Source organism: Balearica regulorum, chromosome 19 (genome assembly GCF_011004875.1).
Source record: "Balearica regulorum gibbericeps isolate bBalReg1 chromosome 19, bBalReg1.pri, whole genome shotgun sequence".
NCBI classification, from domain to species: Eukaryota; Metazoa; Chordata; class Aves; order Gruiformes; family Gruidae; genus Balearica; species Balearica regulorum.
Genome location: NC_046202.1, coordinates 12,710,305 through 12,731,310, shown reverse-complemented (window position 1 = coordinate 12,731,310; position 21,006 = coordinate 12,710,305). Strand labels below are relative to the sequence as shown.

General features: G+C 48.7%; 1 protein-coding gene across 6 annotated transcripts in view; it reads left to right on the top strand.

The window, feature by feature from the left end:
* Positions 1-20,042, top strand: part of BAZ1B (bromodomain adjacent to zinc finger domain 1B) — a 50,272-nt gene extending 30,230 nt beyond the window's left edge. For 3 of the 6 annotated variants that reach the window (XM_075771727.1, XM_075771730.1, XM_075771729.1), the window contains 10 exons: positions 2,734-2,832; positions 3,263-3,440; positions 4,489-4,674; positions 9,050-9,197; positions 10,797-10,944; positions 12,732-12,850; positions 15,265-15,416; positions 17,125-17,228; positions 17,809-18,125; positions 19,723-20,042. In XM_075771727.1, the coding sequence (XP_075627842.1) occupies positions 2,734-2,832; positions 3,263-3,440; positions 4,489-4,674; positions 9,050-9,197; positions 10,797-10,944; positions 12,732-12,850; positions 15,265-15,416; positions 17,125-17,228; positions 17,809-18,125; positions 19,723-19,829 (1,558 nt within the window). In that variant the 3' untranslated portion in view covers positions 19,830-20,042. Of the gene's footprint in view, positions 1-2,733; positions 2,833-3,262; positions 3,441-4,488; positions 4,675-9,049; positions 9,198-10,796; positions 10,945-12,731; positions 12,851-15,264; positions 15,417-17,124; positions 17,229-17,808 lie in introns of all 6 variants that reach the window. The other 3 variants (XM_075771728.1, XM_075771732.1, XM_075771733.1) reach the window with 3 other exon arrangements.
* Positions 20,043-21,006: the final 964 nt, after the last annotated feature.

The following is a 21,006-nucleotide window of genomic DNA, read 5'->3' as shown; positions in this document are numbered from 1 at the left end:
TCAGGATTTCCCCCTTTCAGATCAGTTTGAAGACCTCCATCTGGTCTTGACTCTCCCAAAGGCATCTTTCCCATCACTCTGGTTTGTGGTGTTAAGCTCTGTGTCAGGGCACGTGAGGGGCCCTGATTGCCTTCCCCTCCTTCTTATTGAGACCCACAAGCTCATGGCCCTGTTGCCACCCGCATTTAAAATGCCAGCCCTGTCTTACCATATCTGTGCTCCCAGCCTCATGCTGGTTGAGCCCTACTTGGAGTTTCCTTCAGGTAGTAGGGAGGTTGAGAACCAGGAACTGTGGCCACATAGAGCAGCAAGTAATGTAGGTTCCTCTTGGTATGTTTATATTTTGCACGTTTGAGTTCAGGCTGATGTAGAGAAGTTCCGTCTCCCAGAAATCCCAGTTCTTACTCTCAGGGTGAATTGGGAAGACTCGTACCTGTTGCAGATGTTCTCCCTTCCCTGTCCCGTGTCCTTTTCAGCAGGAACAAGTTGTGCCAGGGCTTAACCCTAGCTTTCTTAAAAGGATAGCATCTGCTTTCTGACACTGGCCAGCAGCCTGTGTTGTCTTTCCCCAAATCACATAATGCTGGAGAATCCAAGTGCCATATGCTATTTCCAGTGCCCTTTCATTTTTACAATATGACAAAACTGTGCAGGGAATTCCCCCCCCTTAGATTTGCAGCCATGGAGGAAAGCTAGTAAAGCTCAGGCATGGTCTTCTCAGATATTTTTCCAGCTAGGTCCCGTGGTGTATGACCAGCAGTGACTAATGTTGTTTCATCACAACCTAGGCAACCTTCTCAGCATGCCTGAGAAGGAGTCCTCTGCTGGGTATCTGCAGGGCAACTGTTCTGAAGCTTGGTTTATGCCATTCCCATATTGCGACAGATTCTTTATACTGAAATACGGTTTAGGACAAATCCCAAGATTTGCCCCAAGGGTTTGGAAGCCATTTGATACCAAATATTGGAGAGGAAAATTACCTTTATTTAGCAGAAGTCCAGTAGACGTAGAAATGCTAGTCCTTGCAGTGGTCTGTCTGTAGACCTTCCAGTGAATGTAGGAATGCTAATTAGCCACCATAAGTGGCATCTTTAAGAAAAGACACAATATATATTGTGTTGTTACAGGTACAACAATACAACAATATTGTAATTATATTGTTACAGGTTTGTGTGAATGTCTGTTGGATCCCATGACCAGCCCTTAATCACTACTACCTTTGAAGGGTCTGTGCTAGGCTCTAGTGGGTGAAAGATATTTGGAACTGCTCTGTCCTGTGTCTCTCGGGAGGGTGTGCAGAGGATAGTGGTGGCCAAAAGATTTGATCTCAGTGTGCAAAGTGAGGGTGCTCCGCAGGGTTGGCGTGTACAGAAGCAGGTGACTGGGAAGAAACTATTTTTCTGACATTTTTAAACAATCTTACGTTTTTTATTAGAGTTAGTAATTTACGAACTGAATGCAAATTGTGAAGCCATTCCCCTACTATGAGCATACTAGAACTCTGAAATATTTTCTTTTCAGATACAATATTTAGTAAGTATTTCTGCCAGAAAAATAAGCATTGTGGATTCTGTTATTCCAAGAGGAGCCAGAACAGCATCTTTCTCTAGTTGTTATTTGGCTCATCTGAGCTTGTGCCCAAGAAGAGAAATTAGATAGGGAGTCTTGTCTGTGGCTGGTAAGGATCACATAGTGGTCCTTTGCAGGTTTTTTTCCATATAAGGTTGATTTTGCTATTCCCTTACTTCCCTCTTCTAAGGAACAATCATCTTCTAAAAGATGTGTAATTAGTCTTATTTTCTGGAAATTAGCTCTGAAGCTCAGATTGAATCCCTGCCCCTATCAGGTGAGGAGGCTCCATGGCATCCTAGACTGGAGCTGGGGGGGGGGAGGGGGGCAGGGAAGTGGAAAACAGCAGAATTTCAGGCTGTCTTAAAGCTAGTTTAAATCTACAACCCAGCATTAAAATTTTATTGTATTCTGGAATTGCAGAGAGAATGCCTTGTGTAGAAAACTGCAAAAGTTTTCCCCTTTTAGCTTCAGCTGACTGCCGATTACCATTGCTGTCCTGAAGGACTCTCTGAGTGGAAAGGTTTAAAGCTAATGAACATGGTTTTCACATACTGCATTTGAGCTTTCGAGTTAATGCGAGCTTCTTAGAAAGGAGGACTTCTGTGCTTGCAGAGGGCATAGCCTTCACAGTCACGAATCTACATCATTGCAATTGTGGAATAAGCTAGGACATACCCTTCGTTAATCTAGTGACTTCTTGGGTTAATGAAAGAAGTCGAAGGCTCTGCAGAGAGAATGATTAAATTGCCATGTTATGCAGTGCATAGCAAGTTAATCTTTTCTAGTGCATCTAAAATGACATTCAGATTACTTAAACTGACTGCATATTAGTGAACCTAATCCCTGGGGTAGATGACTAAATTCAAATGCCAATGTTTTAATAAACTTAATGGGGAAAAAATCTATAAATCAGTTCTGTGTCTATTTTGTTTTTATTTTTCTTACCCTGGAATTGGCTACATTTGGGGACCTTGAAACGAGGCCAGTCTGAGTCAGAATGCTTATGCCGGCATTACTGGAAGTGTTTCACCTTGCTCCATGGGGTTGGGATATAGGTTACTTGTCATCCCTGCCTACTAATACTTGTAAGCTATTTACAAGAAGGAGTTGTCTTGCCACAGCGATACATTAGCTGATGTTGGTGTGTGTTGTATCTTTCAGGTTTCTCTGTGACAGTCAGAAGGATTTGGATGAGCTGCTGGATTGCCTGCACCCACAAGGAGTAAGAGAGAGCCAGCTAAAGGAGCGCTTGGAGAAGAGGTGAGCCTGCTCTTTTCTTCTTCTGTGTGCTTTCTCAAAGTCAAAGCGAATCCACATCACAGCAAGCCTTTCCATTCCTAGGGCAGCATTCTGCACTTTTGCTTTGGTTGTGCCTGTGCTGAGGAGGGGGAGGATACTGAGGATGAGAAATTGCTCTTTTTCTTGGGCAGTAACTGCAGGTTCTGGATAAGTAATGCCCTAAAGTGTGAAGAGGTTCTGTTAGTCTTTAAATTGTTCCTTGCAACTGCAAACAAAGGCAGTGCTGTTTGACTCCGAGCCAGCACTACCACGTGCTTTCAAGCATCTTTCAAAGACTGTTCTGCACTGATGGAGCACACAGATGACGCTGGATACCATTGTTGCCCCAGTGTGCACGCAGCTCACGAGGCGCCGGCCTGCGTGTATTCAAAGGTTGTTTTTGATTTTCCAGGTATCAGGACATTACACATTCTATCCATTTGGCTCGGAAACAGAACCTGGGCCTCAAATCCTGTGATGGCAACCAGGAACTGCTGAACTACCTCCGAAGTGATCTGATTGAGGTTGCAACTCGGCTGCAGAAAGGAGGGCTGGGATATGTTGATGTGACACCAGAATATGAAGCAAGAGTGAGTGAACAGGCAAAGTAGTACTGAGCAAGACAAACATGAGCTGATACTTTCTGTGGAAGGTCTTGAGTCTTTGGTCTCCTCAGACAAGAGAAAATGAGTTTTCTCATGTGTCCTCTCTTTCTAAACTATTATTTCAAGATTGCACAGCTGCTGGCTTGAGGTCCTTCTGGTGTAGGTGGATCATAACTTTGGAGCTGTGTGTCCTGCACGGCTGTTAAATTGTCCTATTTCCTTCACCCGGTGGTGGTTGTCTTTATGGAGCATTAGCAGAACTCTTTGTAGCTGATCTGTAGCTTCTGTGTCAAACCTGGCATGTCTTGTTGAGATGGCGATTTTGGAGATTTTTCTCATAAATTCAGACCACTTTAGGCTTGGGATAATGATTGCATCCCAGTTCCAGGACCAAACGGATATTCTGTTCATGGCTATGTCAGGGCAAGGAAGTTAATGTGAGGTGAACTGAAGTATGAAGTTTTAGTGCTCTGGCTAGTTCAGCCTCACATGAGCATTACTGGTGCACTGAGTGTCTTTAGGAGGGGATAAATCTGCCAGGTGTGGGTAGACTACATGTTCCTCCTGCCAAAGGACGACATTGTTTGGCTTGGGATGGTTAAAGCTCTGTTTAAGCTGCATCCTGAGTCACTGCAGAGAGTTCCCTGCATAGGTGAGACCATAAGTGTTAAGATGGGTGGAAAAGTGAAGTCACTGAAGGAGTGGAAGAACAGCTTAGTGCTTGGATATCATGGATTTTAGGGGTGTTGGGTTTTTTTTGGGGGGGGGGGGTGGCTGGTGGGTTTGTGGTGGTGTTTGGGGTTTTTTTCTTTTTTCAAGGCATGATGCTTTTTTCTGAACAGTGCTGTGCATGATCATCAGCTATGTATGACCTCTAGCAGAAGCAGCAGCAATATGCCGATTCCATAACAAAGTATGGTAGATACTTAATGCAGTGTTGCTATCACCTGTATCCATTTGCAGGACAAACCTGCCTAAAACAGTACAAAGAATAATGTCCAACTGTTATGTGATCATATGCTCTTCCTAACAGGTATACTCACTAGAGAGCTTGAAGGATTTTGGAGAGTGTGTGATCGCACTCCAAGCTGGTGTTGTTAAGAAGTTTCTGCAAGGTTTCATGGCCCCCAAGCAGAAGAGAAGGAAACATCAAGGAGAAGACTACATTGCCAAGGCTGAGGAGATAGATGAAGACAAGAAAATGGCAGAAGAAGCTAAGGTATTGTTCACTTCGGGGCTCTGTTTTGATCTTATATTATGTCTCTGAGCAGGGACAATACGTTTCATTGATACTAAATCCTGAGCAGCTTCTCCCCATTCCGAGTTTAGATTGCAATGGGTTTGTCATTTGTGGGGCCAGGCATTCCCTGGTTATTTCGAAGAGTAAAGGTATTGGCAAAATGAAAATTATACTGTGGAATTATGAACAGGAAATGTGTCAAGTCAAATATGTGACTTCATGCAGTTCCTCACACAAGTTGGGTACTTTTATTAAAGCATATTAGGGAGCATTTTTACGGTACTTAACAGGAGTTGTATTGATCAGAGAGAATTGGTGGTAGCTTAATGCCTTTGGTCCGTGAAGAGGAGGAGAGGCATGGTGAGGTTTTGGTGACTGCAAGGGAGTTAGGCTCAGGTAGATATCATTGTATGCATGCAGACACCCACAGAAGATCCCAAACTGTGGGTTGCACACAGCTTGTCTGGGCAAACAAGCCATATGTGCCTGCAATAGAAAAGTGGTGAGGGTAAATACATACGTAGCCATCCAAATCAAAGCTCAGAAGGGATGGAGAAGAGCTGCAGAGGATTTGGTAGGGTCTACAGGCAGTTGAGCTGTTACCGGTGTTTCATCTGAAGAGGGATACTAGTGCTCAGGGGTAGTTTCTGTGCACTGAGTTGAATGGGACATTAGTGACCCATGGCAAGACTTTCCCCACTGCCCCCTTCAAAGTACTCTGCCCTGACTGATCGCTGACATCAGCAGAAGCAGCTAGATTGGAATGGATCAGCAGAAGCATTTGAAATTCCCAGCTGAAAAAAGAAATACTAGATGCTTGACTGGTGCTGGGGTGTGTGTGTGTGGGGGGGGTGTTTGGGTTTGTTTTGGTTTTGGTGGGGTTTTTTGTTTGTTTAAAGCCCCTGTCAGTGTATGCTGAACCCTTGTTTGAACATCAGGTCTTTGCTATGCTGTGGCATTGCCATGTTAGCAGGATGTTTGGCTAGGCACTAGAAATTTTCACATTCCTCAGTTGTCCTGAAGTATTTAAACTTTGCTAACTTTGAATCTTCCAGTCTTTAATGCAAAGGGAATACAAAGCAACCTTATCCTAAAAGCTAGCAGGAGAATACAGAACTGTAAAAATCAGTTATGTCTGGGACAAAAAGGACCTGGATCATCACATTTCCTCTCTCTCCAGCAACACCATATCATGCCTTACCCTGATGTGTCTTACAGCTATAACCTTAAGGGTTATACCTGTAGGGCGTACTTTAAGGGTAACATCAGATTTGCTACAATATCTAAATGAATAGTAATTCAGCAGTGTGAGCTCTATTTGAACCCTGGTCACTTCTCTACTATTGCTAAAGCTATACTAGATTTAAAACCCAAGCTTTTATTTGCCTGAAAATTGAGCCATTTTGATCATGAATGTTTGATTGGTTGCTCTTACCTACTGACATGGTTACGGAGCGTTGTTCATCGCAGCAAGGCTGGGATCTGTAGTGTGCTTCGTTCCAGCAGTCGCAGAGCTTTCAGCTATAGCAGCCTGGTTAGACAAAGTGCTCTGTGTGACTGAAACATCCCAATTTGTACTTCCTCTTCTGTTAACCTAGAACAGTAGGATTTCAGAATATTGCTGGGCTTATAATCATAAGTTACTTTGAATTTTTTTTTTTCTAGTATTACCCAATCTATTTGATGTGACTGCATGCTTAGCTATACAGCTCAGCCTTATGGGTGTATGGGCACAGATCTCAGCATTGCCAGGCTGAGCGTGTGGTCGTGCAGGTCTCCCTCCAGAGCACTGGCTTTTGTGTTGTGCCAACTGCTCTGGAGCATTTCTTTGTGCAGTGCCGTGCCGTCTTTATCTGGCTCAGCTTTCTAGACGTTTGTGGTGGTACAAGCAATATTCAACTCTTCTGTTGGGTTTTTGGGTTGGTTTGTTGGTTTGTTTAGGGTTTTGTTTGGGGTTTTTTTTGCCTCAGTTTATCTGGAATGAGCTTGCTTTTTGCCGAAGCAGAAAACGTTTATAGATGACCTTGAAAGAGCAGCCCAGATCTTAGATACAGTTATCCAATAAAAAAAACCCCTGACTGTTAGGCTTTTAAAGACAAATCTCCTGCATAGGCCAAGAATTATGAAGTCCTTTAGAGCCAGAACTGCACCAAGAGTACATAGCAGGTAAAATACAGCATAGCCGTACTGGAAAAACACACTTAATGTACTTACAGACTATACGAGTGAAATTGTAGTGCTGCGGTATGGTTATGTCTCATTTTTCCTGTGAGAAACAAGTTATGGCTTAATAGGCATCCGTTTGCTGACATAATTGTCTATACTAAGGGTTCCTGCTGGCTCAGCTATATAGCTAGAGATCACACTGCTGAGTGGCAAAGGATTGCAGCGTAGACCTGGCTTATGGCTGTTTCTGAACATCAGTCTTGTGCGTCTGTGTTTATGCAAATACTCCTATTTCCAGTGGCAGTAGCACTCTGGGCTATCCCAGAACAGGACAGGGGAATTTGTGACCTCTTTGCAGCTTGACATTGTGACACAACCGCTCGAGCATAGTGAATGAAGAGCATGGGGAGATTATCCATGCCTGCCCCATGCCAGTCAGTGGTGTTAGTAAGGGAAAAGGCATGGGGGGGTCAGGCTTCACCTGCAGACAATACCTCAAACACCAGCTTCACAGCTGAGTAATTACTGTTTCAGCTACTCAGAGGGATTACTGTCATCCTGGGATACCTAATAAGAGCTGTTCTAGCTGGAGGCTTGCCCACCTTTACCAAAACAGGTGTTTTCTGTTGCTCTGAAGGTGAAATGTGACTGAGGACTTCTCCTTTAGTGTTTTTTGTGGGGTTTTTTTTTTCCCTGCTACATCACCCATCTCCAGTCAGTAGGGTATTTAAGTAACTTCTTTCAGTCTCCTGTTCTGCCTAGTTGGCACTCTGAATTCCCTTGATAGTGATACTGCTAAAATGCCATAGTCTCATGATGCTTGGGAAGCAAGGCTAAAAATCTGTTAAATTCCACAGGCTTGGGGAGAAAAATCTAAGCAAAACTTGCCAACAGCTTTTGCAGATTTATCTTGGCCCAGCAGCTACCCAGTATGTTAACAGCAAAACCCGTGGAACAGTTACTTGGAAAATCAATTACACAGTATGTGAAGCACCTCAACAATGTTCTGCAAAGAAATAGCACAGCACTGTGTAATCTGCCACAGCGGGCTGTGCAGGTTTCCGTTTGTCTTGAATGTCTCAGGCTCCAGGTTCCACACTAGCAATGGCAGCAAGGATGTTGGCACTTTAGAACAGTTTGTGTGTTTTTCCAAGCATCTAATGTACGCTGTGCTTCCTCAAATTCAGTGGGAGGAGAATGTGCAACTCTGCAAAAATCCTGGGTTTTGTTTGGCTCCCAAATTGCTGTGAGCTGCAGAGTTGGATTTGCCCATCTGACACTTCACCGTTTGTTTTTTCATTCTCCTGGGGTAGAAGAACATTAACTTCAGTCCTATTATGTCCCTGTCATGTCTAGGCCATCACCTCATTGTTGTAAAGCAAAGGATTAAGGTTGGAGCTGAACACGTGGTGGCTCTGGATTACTTCTCTGTTCTGGTGCATTTCCGATTTACCACAACGTTGTTGCTAAACCTCCAGAGCTGAGTTTGAGATTTCGCATGCGGCTTGCTATGTGCAGACTGTGGCAGTTGCCTTGGTGCAAATCTCAGGTTTAATGCTCTCATCCTCACTTGCAGCTAATTCTGGGATTTCACGCATGCTGAGGTCATCTTGTCTCAGGAAAGCGGCTGGTTTCGTATTTGGGGCTCCAAGTGCTTTGCCTGTCAAATCTGATTGTCGCTGATGTCACGGTCCCCTTCACCAGCTGAGCAGCTGGGAGGACCAGGAGGACCCAGCGAGTGGCCGGTCTTGCTGATGGTCTCAAGTGTCTCTGCAGAACCCACTGGAGGGCAGCACAGGCTGCTCCCATCCACCGCGCTCAAGCGCTGTGGCCAGCTGTCTCCTAACTTTCATCCCGCGTTTTACAGTGCTAGGTTTCTGCCTTTTATTTTCTTAGCCCGGTGATTATTTGGGTTAGACGTTCAGAGCAAGAATTTAGTGGAGTTACTTAGGTTGTTTGAGCCTGGCTATGAAATGCAAAAGGGCTCTGCTGTTAAGAACAAACTGTCTGATCCAGTGAGGCTGGTTGCGGATAAACCACAAACAGGACTGGTAAGGCTATATAGAAGGAAAGAAATAGAGTTGAGCTTTGGTTATTAAGGGCCCCAGCTAAAGGATATAAAAACATCATCAGACTGTAGCAAGCTGTGTCTGTGTGCTTCGTTGTAAGTTGTTAGGTCTGTCTGCAGGTTGCTTCAGCCATGGAGAAGTGGAAGACAGCAATCCGTGAGGCCCAGACCTTCTCCCGTATGCACGTGCTGCTCGGGATGCTGGATGCCTGTATCAAGTGGGATATGTCGGCAGAGAATGCCAGATGCAAAGTGTGTCGCAAGAAAGGTATGCATTCCTGCCCCACGCCTGCGTAACAGGACGCTGTCACCTCTCCATGCCCTGCTTAGGCAACGTGCCCTTGTAGTCTGTCACTCTCTTTGGCTGTATTTTGAGTTTTAAACGTCAGGATTTCCAGTCAGAAGCATTGATCTCACAGAAGCATTTGACCCTGACTCCAATAAACTGTTCTTACGAAACCAGTGCACAGTCTTGCAGAACATTGCAGAGCTGCTGTCCCCTGGATATTTAGGGTACTTGGATACAAGTCATCTACAAATCCTTCTGGCAGCACTTGTGCCACTGTCCGGTCCCTGGTTTCACTGTCAAGGCTCAGAGACCCAAAGACCATCCCAGCTCAAAAACTGAGTCTCTGCCCTGTCAGTTAATCCCATATTTTACAGAAGGAACAAGCAAGGAGAGGTTGGGAAGGTGATTATCCTTTGTAGCCAAATGGGAGAGAGTGAGGTGGGATGATGTGACTTTGAGGCTAGAGTGGGAGTAGAACTGCTCAATGAGCTGGAAGCCTTACCAGCTGCCAAGGCTGAGGCAGTAACCAAAGAGGTTACCAGGGGCTGCCTTCTCTGTACACACTATAGGGTGAAGGATTTTAAAGTCTTGCAGGTGGAGGGGGAAGTGGAAGGGGTGTCACCAGTGACAGAGTGCTGGTATTTGTTCTGCCATAACCTCTCCCTTTGGATGGAAGCCTGGAGAAAGAGCTGGGTAGTACATTCTGCCACATCACATGCTTTTTTGTCTCACTTTCTATTTGTTGAAACACTAGTGGGAAATGAGGGCAGACAGACCTCTGGGGGAATGCCTGGCCACTTTTGTTTACCAAAAGGCTATGCCATCCACCTCTTCAAAGAAATAAGGGCTGAATTGGTGCAAAATCCTCCTTCACTGTGGAGCCTCAGGGATATTCTGAACCCATGCAAAAACTGTCCTATGTGCTGTTGAGAGGGGATTCCAGGCAGATGTAAGAGGGGGCTCACCTGAGACTAACACATTATAGTTTCACAGAATGTAAGAGCTGAGATGTTAGAGAGAGAGACATGCTGGCAAGCTCTCTGCACTTTCTTTTTTTCCTCTTCAGTAAATTAAATAGCTGGCTCAGGACTGTCTCCCTGTTTCCCTGCATCAGTGAGAAACACAGAGAGACTAGTTCTGCTGCATACTGATTTTCTTTGTAGGGCTGCTACCTTAAGTATAAAGAAGATGCTGTGCAGGTTTACCAGACTGAGGGTAGAATAAGAATAACTGCATTTATAGGTTCTTGCTAGGCTCTTGGCCATCTTTGCAGCAAATTTCTCTTTCCCTGTGTTTGGCTTGAGATTTAGCCTGGGTGGAACCTAGTTTGCAGGTTTCTACCTTTGCCTCAAATGAAATCTTTGCAGGGCAAGGGACTTTGCATTATTTTGTTTGGTTGTTGTTAAATGGTGCTGTTTTCTACTGCAGTGGTGGAACTGCGAAGGAAGGCTCCCTGCCGTCACAGGGTACTTTGCATCTTTCTCTTGCTTTGTCCTGACCGCCAGTGCTGCAGCAGCTTCTGCTTCTCAGGTTGAGCAAGGCTGCCGCACTCGTTACAAGTAGGTTGCACTCTCCTAGGTGAGGACGACAAGCTGATCCTGTGTGACGAGTGTAACAAAGCCTTCCACCTGTTCTGTCTGAGACCGGCGCTCTATGAGATACCGGATGGCGAATGGCAGTGCCCAGCTTGTCAGCCTTCTACTGCCAGGCGCAGCTCGCGAGGCAGGTGAGTGACCTTTCCGTTGCCTTGCCACTGATGCACAGTTCCAGCCCTGCTTTCACAAGGCGACCAAGCCAGCCTGGAACAGAGCCCCTTTAAAAGGTCTGAAATAGCCTCGTTAACTCAGTGGCACTGGAACAACAGAAAAGCAATTTTTTCAGGCTGTAGCTTTAGCACACCTGTGTTGTGCTGACCCATGACAACTTCAGGAGTTTTAATAAATAACTTATGTTTGGCAGTGAAAACATGCACAAAACATCATCCAAAATCAGATGCACTAAGAGCTGCTGTTTTCTTTGCCTGAGCAGCTAGTTGGGTTGCTTTTTCCATGGGAGTATAGTTGGTAGCACTGCAGCTCTGTCATCTGCTGGGTGAAGTTACTGTGGTGTTCTTATCAAGTTCGAGCAGACCTTACTCCAGGCCGTAGCTCAGCCCCTACTGTGCTCCTAAAAATCAGGCTGCCAAATGCTACTCTGGTTTTCTGGACCTGATGAACCTTAACAAGGCAGGAGTCCTTAGAGGGCTGTGAAGGGAACATTATTTGAGCAGGAATCAAAGTTGTTTTGTGCGGCAGAAATTAGCAGTTGCCTCCTGACAGCAAGGGGTTGAATTCTTTTCGAATCGCAAGCTGCAAGTTAAATGTATGCTGATTGTGACTCTGTGCTGCATCTACCCGCTTGTCAGCGAGGTGAGGCTATCAAATGGCATCTGAAGCATAAGCAGTCAGCGGATCCTCCCTTCCAGAGCAGCAGCATGATAAGAGGTGTACTAGCTTCTAACGTGCAGGTGGTGTATGGCATTAAAGGTATTACTCCCTGGGCACCATTTAAGAGTTCATCAGGCTTATACAAAAATGACAGGGCTTCAATGCAGCTGTTCCAGCCCAAGATCATAGTTACTTTGATGTGGCAGTGTCACCTGCAAGCTGCTTGGCTCCTGGACGAGAGCCATCAGGTGGGGAACACCTGTCTTGTTATCTTCTTTCTGCTGTTGTGTTCCTAGCTGAGGCAGGGGAAAATGTCAGCCAGGGAGCACTTCTCCGCCCCGTACTGTGGGAGCTTGTTCTTATTCCTTTTACTGCTCAAGATCCTCTTTCTCCAGAGGATTGAGACTCCCACAGCAGCTTTGCCTTTGTCCCCTTTTGTCTGTGCATGCTGGTTTTGTTTTCCTGTTTTTGTAATGGTTTGAATGCTTTTACAGACACAGGCAAGAAGTCAGAACTTCTGGGCAGGGAGTCTCTGTGGCTTCTGACATCAGCATATGAGAAGCCTGATGCTCTAGTCACTAATAAATACAAGTTTAGATGCGAATAATACTAGGTGACATCTGTTTCCTGTAGTGCACGTGCAAGTGGCATGACAGTGGAAGGAGATAATGGGAAAACATTCCAGCAGAAACAGAAAAGCACTCCTTTTGAAACTCCTTAGGCCAGGCCTGCAGACCTGGGTAAAACAGCAGCACGTCCTCTCGAAGAGGAGGTGCACAGCAATCATAATTTTAAAATCCATTATCATGTGGTCAAGGTGCTTAGAACAGCCAAAAAATATACAGATTCAGCTGTTGGAGATTTTCAGCCCAGATGTTCAGAGGATAGCCTGGGAAGTGCCCTTTCAGCTGTAGCTACAACTTGATCCTCTCAGAAACAGAGGACACTGCTTCAGTCTGAGACTGGGTGTTTATTTTACCTTGAGGTGGTCAGCAAGTCTCTGCCTGTGAACAAACAGTACAGAGGGCCCAGGGCCGCTGATGTCCAGGCTCTGGTACAACAAATGTGTTTACCTGCCTTGCTCTAGGAACTATGCAGAGGATTCTGCTGAAGATGAAGGTGAAGAAGGTGAGGAAGCTTCTGATGAACCAGATGCTGAGGAGGAAGAGGAGGAGGAAGAAGATTATGAAGTTGCTGGACTGAAATGTAAGGCTTTGGCCATGCAGAAAAGTAACAGAAAATATTAAGACTTTGCCTTCAGTGTCCAAAGTACTGATCCTGTTTGGGACTTGTGCTTTTCCTCACACACAACACGTTCTTACTTGGAAACAGTGGGAGATGTCAGAGGGGAAGGCTGTGGTGGTGCTGTGCGTTACCCGGGGAGCTGGAGTGAACTCTCATCCCTTTGTGATAGGGTCAGCAAAGATTGAAGCTGCAGTGAGCTCTCGCTCGCTGCCCCTTCGCTCCCCTGGGGATGCCGGTGAGACCGCCAAGAGCGCTGCGAGGGGGTCGGCAGAAGCTGCAGCAGGGCAGGGTGAGGCGGCAGCATTTTCAGTTACTGGTGTTGGCAGTCTCTGCACCTACAGAGTTCGTTGGTAAACTGGATGCTGTTAATAGGTGCCTGTGGAGCTTTAACCACGATCCCTCTCCTTGCTTTTGCCCTTCCCTCCAGCTCGTAACCTCTTAAGTGCAGGATTTCTAGTGATTTGGAAAGGAGTCATTTTCAAATAGTAGGACTAGCACATCCTCTGCCCGTTCGTGTGAGAAGGGACAGTACTCGAGGTGTAGCGTGGCCTGGACTGCCAGTACCCTTGGGTTGCATATGGAGACCACTCGGGATGCATAACTGGCTCATTCCTGGGCAGCTGAGTAGAATAAAATGATGTTTTCTAGACTCCTCAATGACTGCTTCTCCACTTAGCCGCTTTTTAGTATGTATATCCACTTTGGTTTTAGGGGAACTTGACTCAGTCTCAATTGGGCAATTTGATGCACTGAGAAGATCAATCTTGGAATGGCACGCTGCTAGCATTCACTTTCTGTCAAAATGCCCTTGACTGACATAAAATTAACTTCAGAGTGTCTTAACCGGGGCAGATGGTGGAATCCAGAGCCTGGAACCCAAAGGATTATCCCATGTTCTTTCAAGGGTTTCCATCCAGGTCTATCAGTCTTGATTCCCCTGCTTTATTCTGGTTTCAGGGATGTTCACTGATACCCTGGCTATGTACACCGCTTGTTGTTCTGCGGTGTATCCATGTCCACACTTGGAGTGTGTTCAGCCTGTGTTGCTTGGCCAAGTCAGGAGCTGAGCCAAGGTTTCCAAACAATAGCAAAAGAGGGTTACAGTCACTAAAAATAAAGCGCTAAATGCAACTCCTGGTTTTAAAGAGCATTAACATGGAAAGGTCACTGTGGAAAACTTTTGTTTTAATAGAGAAGTCCCATTAATCCTCACGGCGTTTATCCTGAGGGATATAATGTAGAATGTTGGATTGTCAGACATTTAACACGTGCCGCACGCTTGACACACAAGCGGAGCAACAGCAGGCAGATGTCCCACTGCCCTGACACACGCCCCTCCTGCGGGGGGCCCGGGGAGATGATTTATTGGGCAGGGCTGGATTAGAGGCCGCAGATGAAGTGCTACAGCGTGCTGGATACAGCTTGCTGAAGCACTTGTGACCAGGTGGAAGGAGCTTGGCTGGGGAAGACGACCAACACATTCTCCTGATACAGAGGGGTCAGGGGAGAAACTTAAGACAAGGGAGCGCGTCGGCACACTTGCATTTCCATCAGTGTGGAGCTCTGACAGGCAGACTAACAAACAGGCAAGTGCCTTTCTGTGGGATATAATGCAGCAGCCCTGGTCTGGGGGAATAAAATCCCATTGTTTCCCACTCACAGCACGTGGAGCAGCTCCCGGCTGGAGTAACTTGACCCTCCCCCTGCACACAGTTCACTTTTCAGGGGGGCTTAGCAACTGGCTTATCCCACTGTGTGGGCCACTTGTAAATGCTTGGAAAAGCACCTATCCCCCAAACCAGTGAGGAGCAAGGGGGCAGCAGGAAACTGGGGAAACGGCAAGTTTCTGCTCCCAGTGCTTTCAGAAAGGATGCTGCAGTTATGTTTGAGACAACTCTCTGTCTTCGCATTGCTTCCCCTGCCCTCCCGCAAGTCTCGATGCATCAGGGTCGAAGCACTTGGTTCTGCAGGCAGAGGGACTTGCTGTCACAGCCCTGGGCAAGCCTTACCTGCAGCAGAGGAGCTGGAAGCTCCCAGGTCTCCCTCGGAGCTTGAGGGTCTGCCAGTGCTGTTGGCTGGCGTGTGTGACCTTCTTAGCAGAAGGCTGTTTCCAGACAGCAATGGCCTCTTCTTGGACAGGAGGCGATTATCCACATATCTCATCTGGAGAGGGTATCGAGAGCACAGCTGACACGAGCATGTGCTGAGTGAGGACAGGCTGACAAGAAGCTGGGTCGCTGCAGACATCCGTGGGTTCACCAGCTCCTTTGTGCTGTGAGCGAGGGTCTGCCTGCTGTGTACAGCTGGGCAAAGGGCTTGTGATCTCTGCTTCCAAGTTAACCTGTTCCTCTAAGCCCATGGCTTATATGTTTCAGTGAGACCCAGAAAGGCAGCCCGGGGCAAGCAGAGCACAGCCATGTACTCCTTGAGGCAAGGAAGGCACCAAAGGAAGAAGCAGTCGCTGCACCCTGCTAGGGGACCCCGGCAGCGGGCTGCACCTGTCAACGGCGCAGACATTGATGAGCTGGTAAGAGCCAAATTGCTCCCCGGAGGCTGCTCACATCATGAGTTATAAACGAAACAGGTGTCACGCTTCCTCCCCTTCCCAAAGAAATACCCTGAATCGTATTGTGAAACCGGGGCTGGGCTGGGGGCGGGTTAACAAAGGAGGCATATCCTTAAGGGCCCGGTACAAACGGGGCACAGATATGCCAGGCATCTTTCCCCAGCCGCTTTCACACATTGTCCCCCTTGAGTAGCAGGCAGCCTGCAGCTTGTTAAAGGGTTTTAAATAGTATCCATATGTCTCTGCAGAGAGGTGGGGGGACCGAGGGGGTCCTGGGTGGTCAGGGAATGCCAGCAATGTTGGACCCTTGCTCCCCAGCCTTGGCTGTTTTCTGACAGTTGTTGTCCGTATGGTCACTCCCCAACCTCCAGGACATAATTTGCCTGGTTTAGGTTTCACTTGACATTTAAAGAATAAAACCTTATGCTCCTGAACAGAGCGATCCTGTGTGTGCGTGCTAGGCAGGGTGGAGCTGCAGCGTGCTGTGCTGTTTGTCCTGCGGAGGGACGCACCACAGGGGATACGTGAGGATACTCTAGCCATATGGGCCACGTCACAAGCCTCCGCTAGCTCTGCCATCTGTCTGCTGACCAGCAGCAGTAGTGCTGGAGTATCCTGTCACTCTTCTTGGGGTCGTGGTCTTTGGGCTCACTGCTGCTTATGCTGGGTGGTGGTGGGCTGGCTAGTGGGTCTGCAGCGTCCTTCTAGCTGCTCCGTGTTAACAGGTTGGAGAGCAACCAAACCAGCAAGGCCAGCATGGGCTGCCACGGCCAGCTTGGAGGGATATTCAAATGGAGAAAATCTTACTGGAACAGCTGGGTCACGGTCTTTGACAAAACACTGGCCTGGGGAAGAGGACTGTGCTGGGGTTCTTTCACTTGCTGTTTGTCCTGGGAAGAGACCGAAGCTGGCTTAGGAGCAGTGCCCCGTGTTGTGGAGCCTTCCCATCACCTGGCGTTCCCTGAGCAGCAATGCCTTGCGAGCTGTGCGCTCGGAGCTGAGGGGATGTTCCTGTGCTGAGCTGCTGCGGATCCCTGGGCAAATGGCTAACCTTATGTTCAGCCTGTGCAGGGACAGCAGCACTCGAGGCATCAGCTGCTCTTTGGTATTTGCAGTGGCATGGTCAGCTCTGCAATGTCAATGCAGCAGCACAAGTGCTTTCTCCTTCTGCCTCTTGTGTGCTGCCCGCCAGGGGCTCAGAGGAGGCAGGGATTTACACTCTGCATTTGCTGTCATTTATTCTTTGGCTGCTTGTTTTGACTGTGCTGTCTTTGAACCTATCTTGAAAAAGCTTGTGGCCCCCAGAGAAAAGGCAGGCTGCTTGTGAGCTCTTCCCATCAGAGCTTCTGGATGGGGCTCCTGTTCTGTAACTCAGGCTGCCGCTGCATGTCTTGGCTGTTAGCATCAAAGGTCCCAAAGCACAGCAGTTTGCATCTCGATTATTGTGGAAGATGGCTGCATCTGAAAGACTTGAACTTTGTTTCTGCAGCAGTACCACATATCACCACCCCTTGAGACAGTAGCTTGTAAACAAGAGGATTGGAAAAAACAAACGCAAACCAACAAAAAAAACCCCAACACACCAACTTCTTTGGCTTCAAAACTGTTTGCTGAATGCTAAGGCCTGCCGTGGTTCCCCTCCTTTTAACAGCATCCTTTGTGTGGGCAGGTCCTTCAAACAAAGAAGATGGCACGTCGCCAGAACCTCGAGTTGCAGAAGTGTGAGGAAATCCTCAGCAAGCTGATCAAGTACCGCTTTAGCTGGCCCTTCAGGTGAGGGCAGGGGGCCGTGTGTGCTCTGTGGGCACGGGGCCGTCCGCAGCGGTGCGTAGGTGTGGGCTGGCCACGCTGCAGTCCTGCCTGACCCACTCGTGGCTGCAAGACCATGGTTTCAAAAGCAAGTTACGCATGGGAAGAAAGGGAGTGAAGCTGCCCCAGAAGAAACCACCACGCTCTCTCGGTCCTCTGCTGGACTCAAAGATGTGGGGCCCTTCTGAGGCGTAAGAGAGGGTGGGAGGCAGCGGGCCAAAGCAGGCAAGCTGGGTGGGTGCTTTCTGCAGCCCTCAGGATGTGCAGGGCGCTCTGTGTGACAGAAGGCAGCTGTACCTGCCGTGCGGCAGTGCCTGTGCCTGGACCAGTTCTCTGGGCAGGAGAAGCTGCTGTCCTTCCAGTCACCGGCCACGGTCGCCGTGGGGCTGACGTGTCTGTGGCGCTGTCGAGGTGCTGCTTGGGCTTGTTAAGGGGCGTGGGTTGGAGCGAGGGGAGTGGGGGTGGCACGCTTCTCTGCGGCTCTATGCTGCGTGCAGCCGGGGCCATCGTTTTCCTCCTATCTTTGTGGCTCTTCATTTGGCAGGGAGCCAGTGACCACGGAGGAAGCCGAAGATTACTTTGAGGTCATCAGCAACCCTATGGACTTCCAGACTATGCAGAGCAAGTGCTCTTGTGGCAATTACCGCTCGGTGCAGGAGTTCCTCTCTGACATCAAGCAGGTGTTCTCCAATGCTGAGCGCTACAACCAGAACGGGAGTCACGTACTGTCCTGCCTGGAGAAGACGGAACAGTGTTTGATTGACATGGTGCACAAACACCTGCCTGGCCACACTTACGCACGCAGGAAACGCAAGAAGCTCTCTGCCAGATGCCAGGGACTGGAGGAGCAGGAAGGGGACAGTGAGTCAGAGCCCCTTGAACATTCCCGGGGGCGGAAAAGGAAGAAATGAGGGATGGGGAGACTAGGGGGAGAGCCAGAGCTGGAGCAGGCCTTCTGGTGCTGCCGGGCAGCAGGATGGGTTGTCTGGAGGGAGTTGGGAAGCAGCAGGCACTTCTCTCTTAATCCAGCCTTCCTTTTGGCCCGTCCTAGTTTTAATTTTTCTGCAGTTTCCTCAAGTATTTGGTCATCCATTGAGTGAGCAGAGATGACTTGCTGCTTCCTGCAAAAGCCACAAAGCTGTTAACAAGTCTGTCCTGCTAGGAGGGGAAGGTGGGAGGGCGAGGGGAAGGCCTGGCCGAAGCCTGGCCGGGCAGGGGAGTACGATGCCTACTCCAGCTCAGGCGCTGTCGGCTTCCTTGGGATGAGCCGCTTCCTCCCCTCCGTGAGCAGCAAGCGCTGGAGCACAGTGGGACCGCTGCCTGTGATGTGAAACCAGCCTTGAGCTGGTGCAGGGAGGGATCATATTGCTTCACGGAAGGACTGGGTGCGATCAGGCCAATGGGCTGCTAGTTCTTGTATGTATATATTTATATGGTGTTAATTTTGAGCCCCCAGTGAAGGGCTGCATAGGGCGAGCAAGCACTTACATTTATGGAGATACGGCTTTCACCAGCATCCTAACACAATTGGCTTTGAGGTGCTCTTGCTTTTCCCTCCCTCTCTTCTCCGGGAGCGATCTCTGGAGGTTGCGCTCTGACGAGGGTCCTGAGCTCAGCTCTTCACACGTACACGGCAGAGAGGAGGCAGGTGGCTCCCTGCTCACCTTGAGCAGCACGCGACCGTGTAACCCTTTGAATGAACTGAGTGCCAGATGCAGACCGGAGAGCGTGGTTTTCTGTAGGGAGCTCCAGGGCAAGGGGAGCAGCAGAAACATGTTCTGTGTAACTTTTTAAATTAATTTTCTAGTTAAAAGTGGCTTGTTTCTAGCTGTGATCTTGTACAAAGAACACCTGTAAGATACCTTTGTCTTGCTTTGGCACATGTACAGTTTATATGAAATTGTGTTTGCTTTATATCTTCCCCCTCTTTAAAACTGATTTTTCCTACCAGTAGCTGGAGTTACACCGGGGGACTTTTTGGCAGGGGGTCTCCCGGTCCCTCTCTAACCACGCTCTCACCATGTTTTATAGTGATACCTTCCCTAGCTCCCCTCCCTCGCGCTCCCCCGGCGCAGCGGGGACTGTCCTGCACCAGCTGGCCAGCCCCATCGTGCTGGGAGGCTGCTCCGCCACAGCTGCAGCAGCGGGTTCTGCCACCCCAGATACTGACTTTTCTCTAAGAAAAGGACGTGTTTGGTTTTGTTTGTGGGTTGTTTGGGTTTTTTATCACCTCTCCCTCCATCGTGACAGGGTTTGATCATACAATCAGGGCTTGAACTTTCAATTATAGAAGTCTTCAATTTGGAACAAACCTGCCACAGGGCTGCTCTATACTGTTTTTGTAACAGAAAAGCAAAAGCAACTGTTGCAGCTCCTGTGATTTGAGAAGAAAAGAATCATGGATTAAAAATTGCGGCCTAGTTTTGTGAACTTTTTTGGTTTTTTTCTTTTTTAACAGGTATTCGTTTCAGTTCTGGACTGTCGATGGCTGCAGAGACTAGGCAGGTTTCCAGCCACTCCCCTCTTCCCCTCTCCCCAGCCTCAGCTCCCTGCCCCACAGAATAGCACTGACGTTTGTATTTCGCACGTCCCCTTCAGAGGCTTTGTTTTGTCCTGTTCTTAGAGAACGTTTACTGCAGGTCCTACACGGTGAAACCTTTGGAACTGTACGTTTTTTAAAAATAAATGTCATTTGGGGGGAGGGGGTTTCTGCGAAGGGCTGTACTTGTAATAAATTGGAAACTTAAAAATAAACATTATGTACTTGTGTTTGTAAAACCGGCTTGCAGTGAGTCCTTTGCTGGTGTGGCACTGCCTGGGATGCCTCGCTGCTGCCTTCCCCAGAGCTCCCCAAAGACATATGGCTGCCTTCCCCAGGGAAAGTGGGGCTGCGGGGCAAGGGATCGAGGGAGCACGGGTCTGGGTCAGGTCAGAAGACCCGTCCTCTGGTGTGGTTACACCAGCCCCTGGGCTCTGCCTCTGTTCCCGGTGTGGCGGCTGGGCAGAAGGCGGTGTGTTGGCACGGATGTGCGTGCTGGGAGCTGGCCCTGCCTCTGGCTGCCCCGGTGAGGAGGGCTGGGACAGGGGGAGGTCCCGGGGATGCAGGAGCAGCCCTGGGGGTGGCCGCCCTTGTTGGTCCCTTGTCCCCAGGCTGCAGTGGGACGGTTGTCCTGCGCAGCGTGCAGGGTGGCACTGGTAGCTCTGCTGAAGGGAGTACGAGGGGGTGATGGGGAGTTGGAATGTCTCTGCTCCTTCACCCCAGCGCTGCCTGGCTGGATGGCATCAAAACTGCTGCCCTGGTTGTGTTGGTGTGCTTTGCAACCACGGCCTCGTTGGCTGCAGCTCGGGGATCAGCAAGGCCCCTTCCTGCTGCATCTGACGGCACAACTGCCAGCCCGCTCTCCAGCAGCCAGGCTGTCCGATGCGGTGAGCGTCAAAGGCAGCCCGGGCTGGGGAGGTGATGAACCAGCACTGATGTACGACCCATCGTCTGTGAAACGACGATGTTGGTCAAAGTTTTGCCTGCGTTTCTGCCAGTGCTGTGCTGCCTGCAGGGTGATGGTTTCCTGGGTGTCATCATCCTCCTTGCTCAGGAGCCGAGCTGGGAGTGCTCCAGCCAGGTCCAGCTCCGCTGGGCAGAGAAAATCCCCTGGTGGGTTTGAGGGCTCGAAGGCTCTCGGCGACGGACAGATGCTGCTTTCCCCAGAGCAACCTCATCCCCTCCACACAAGAGGTGGTTTGG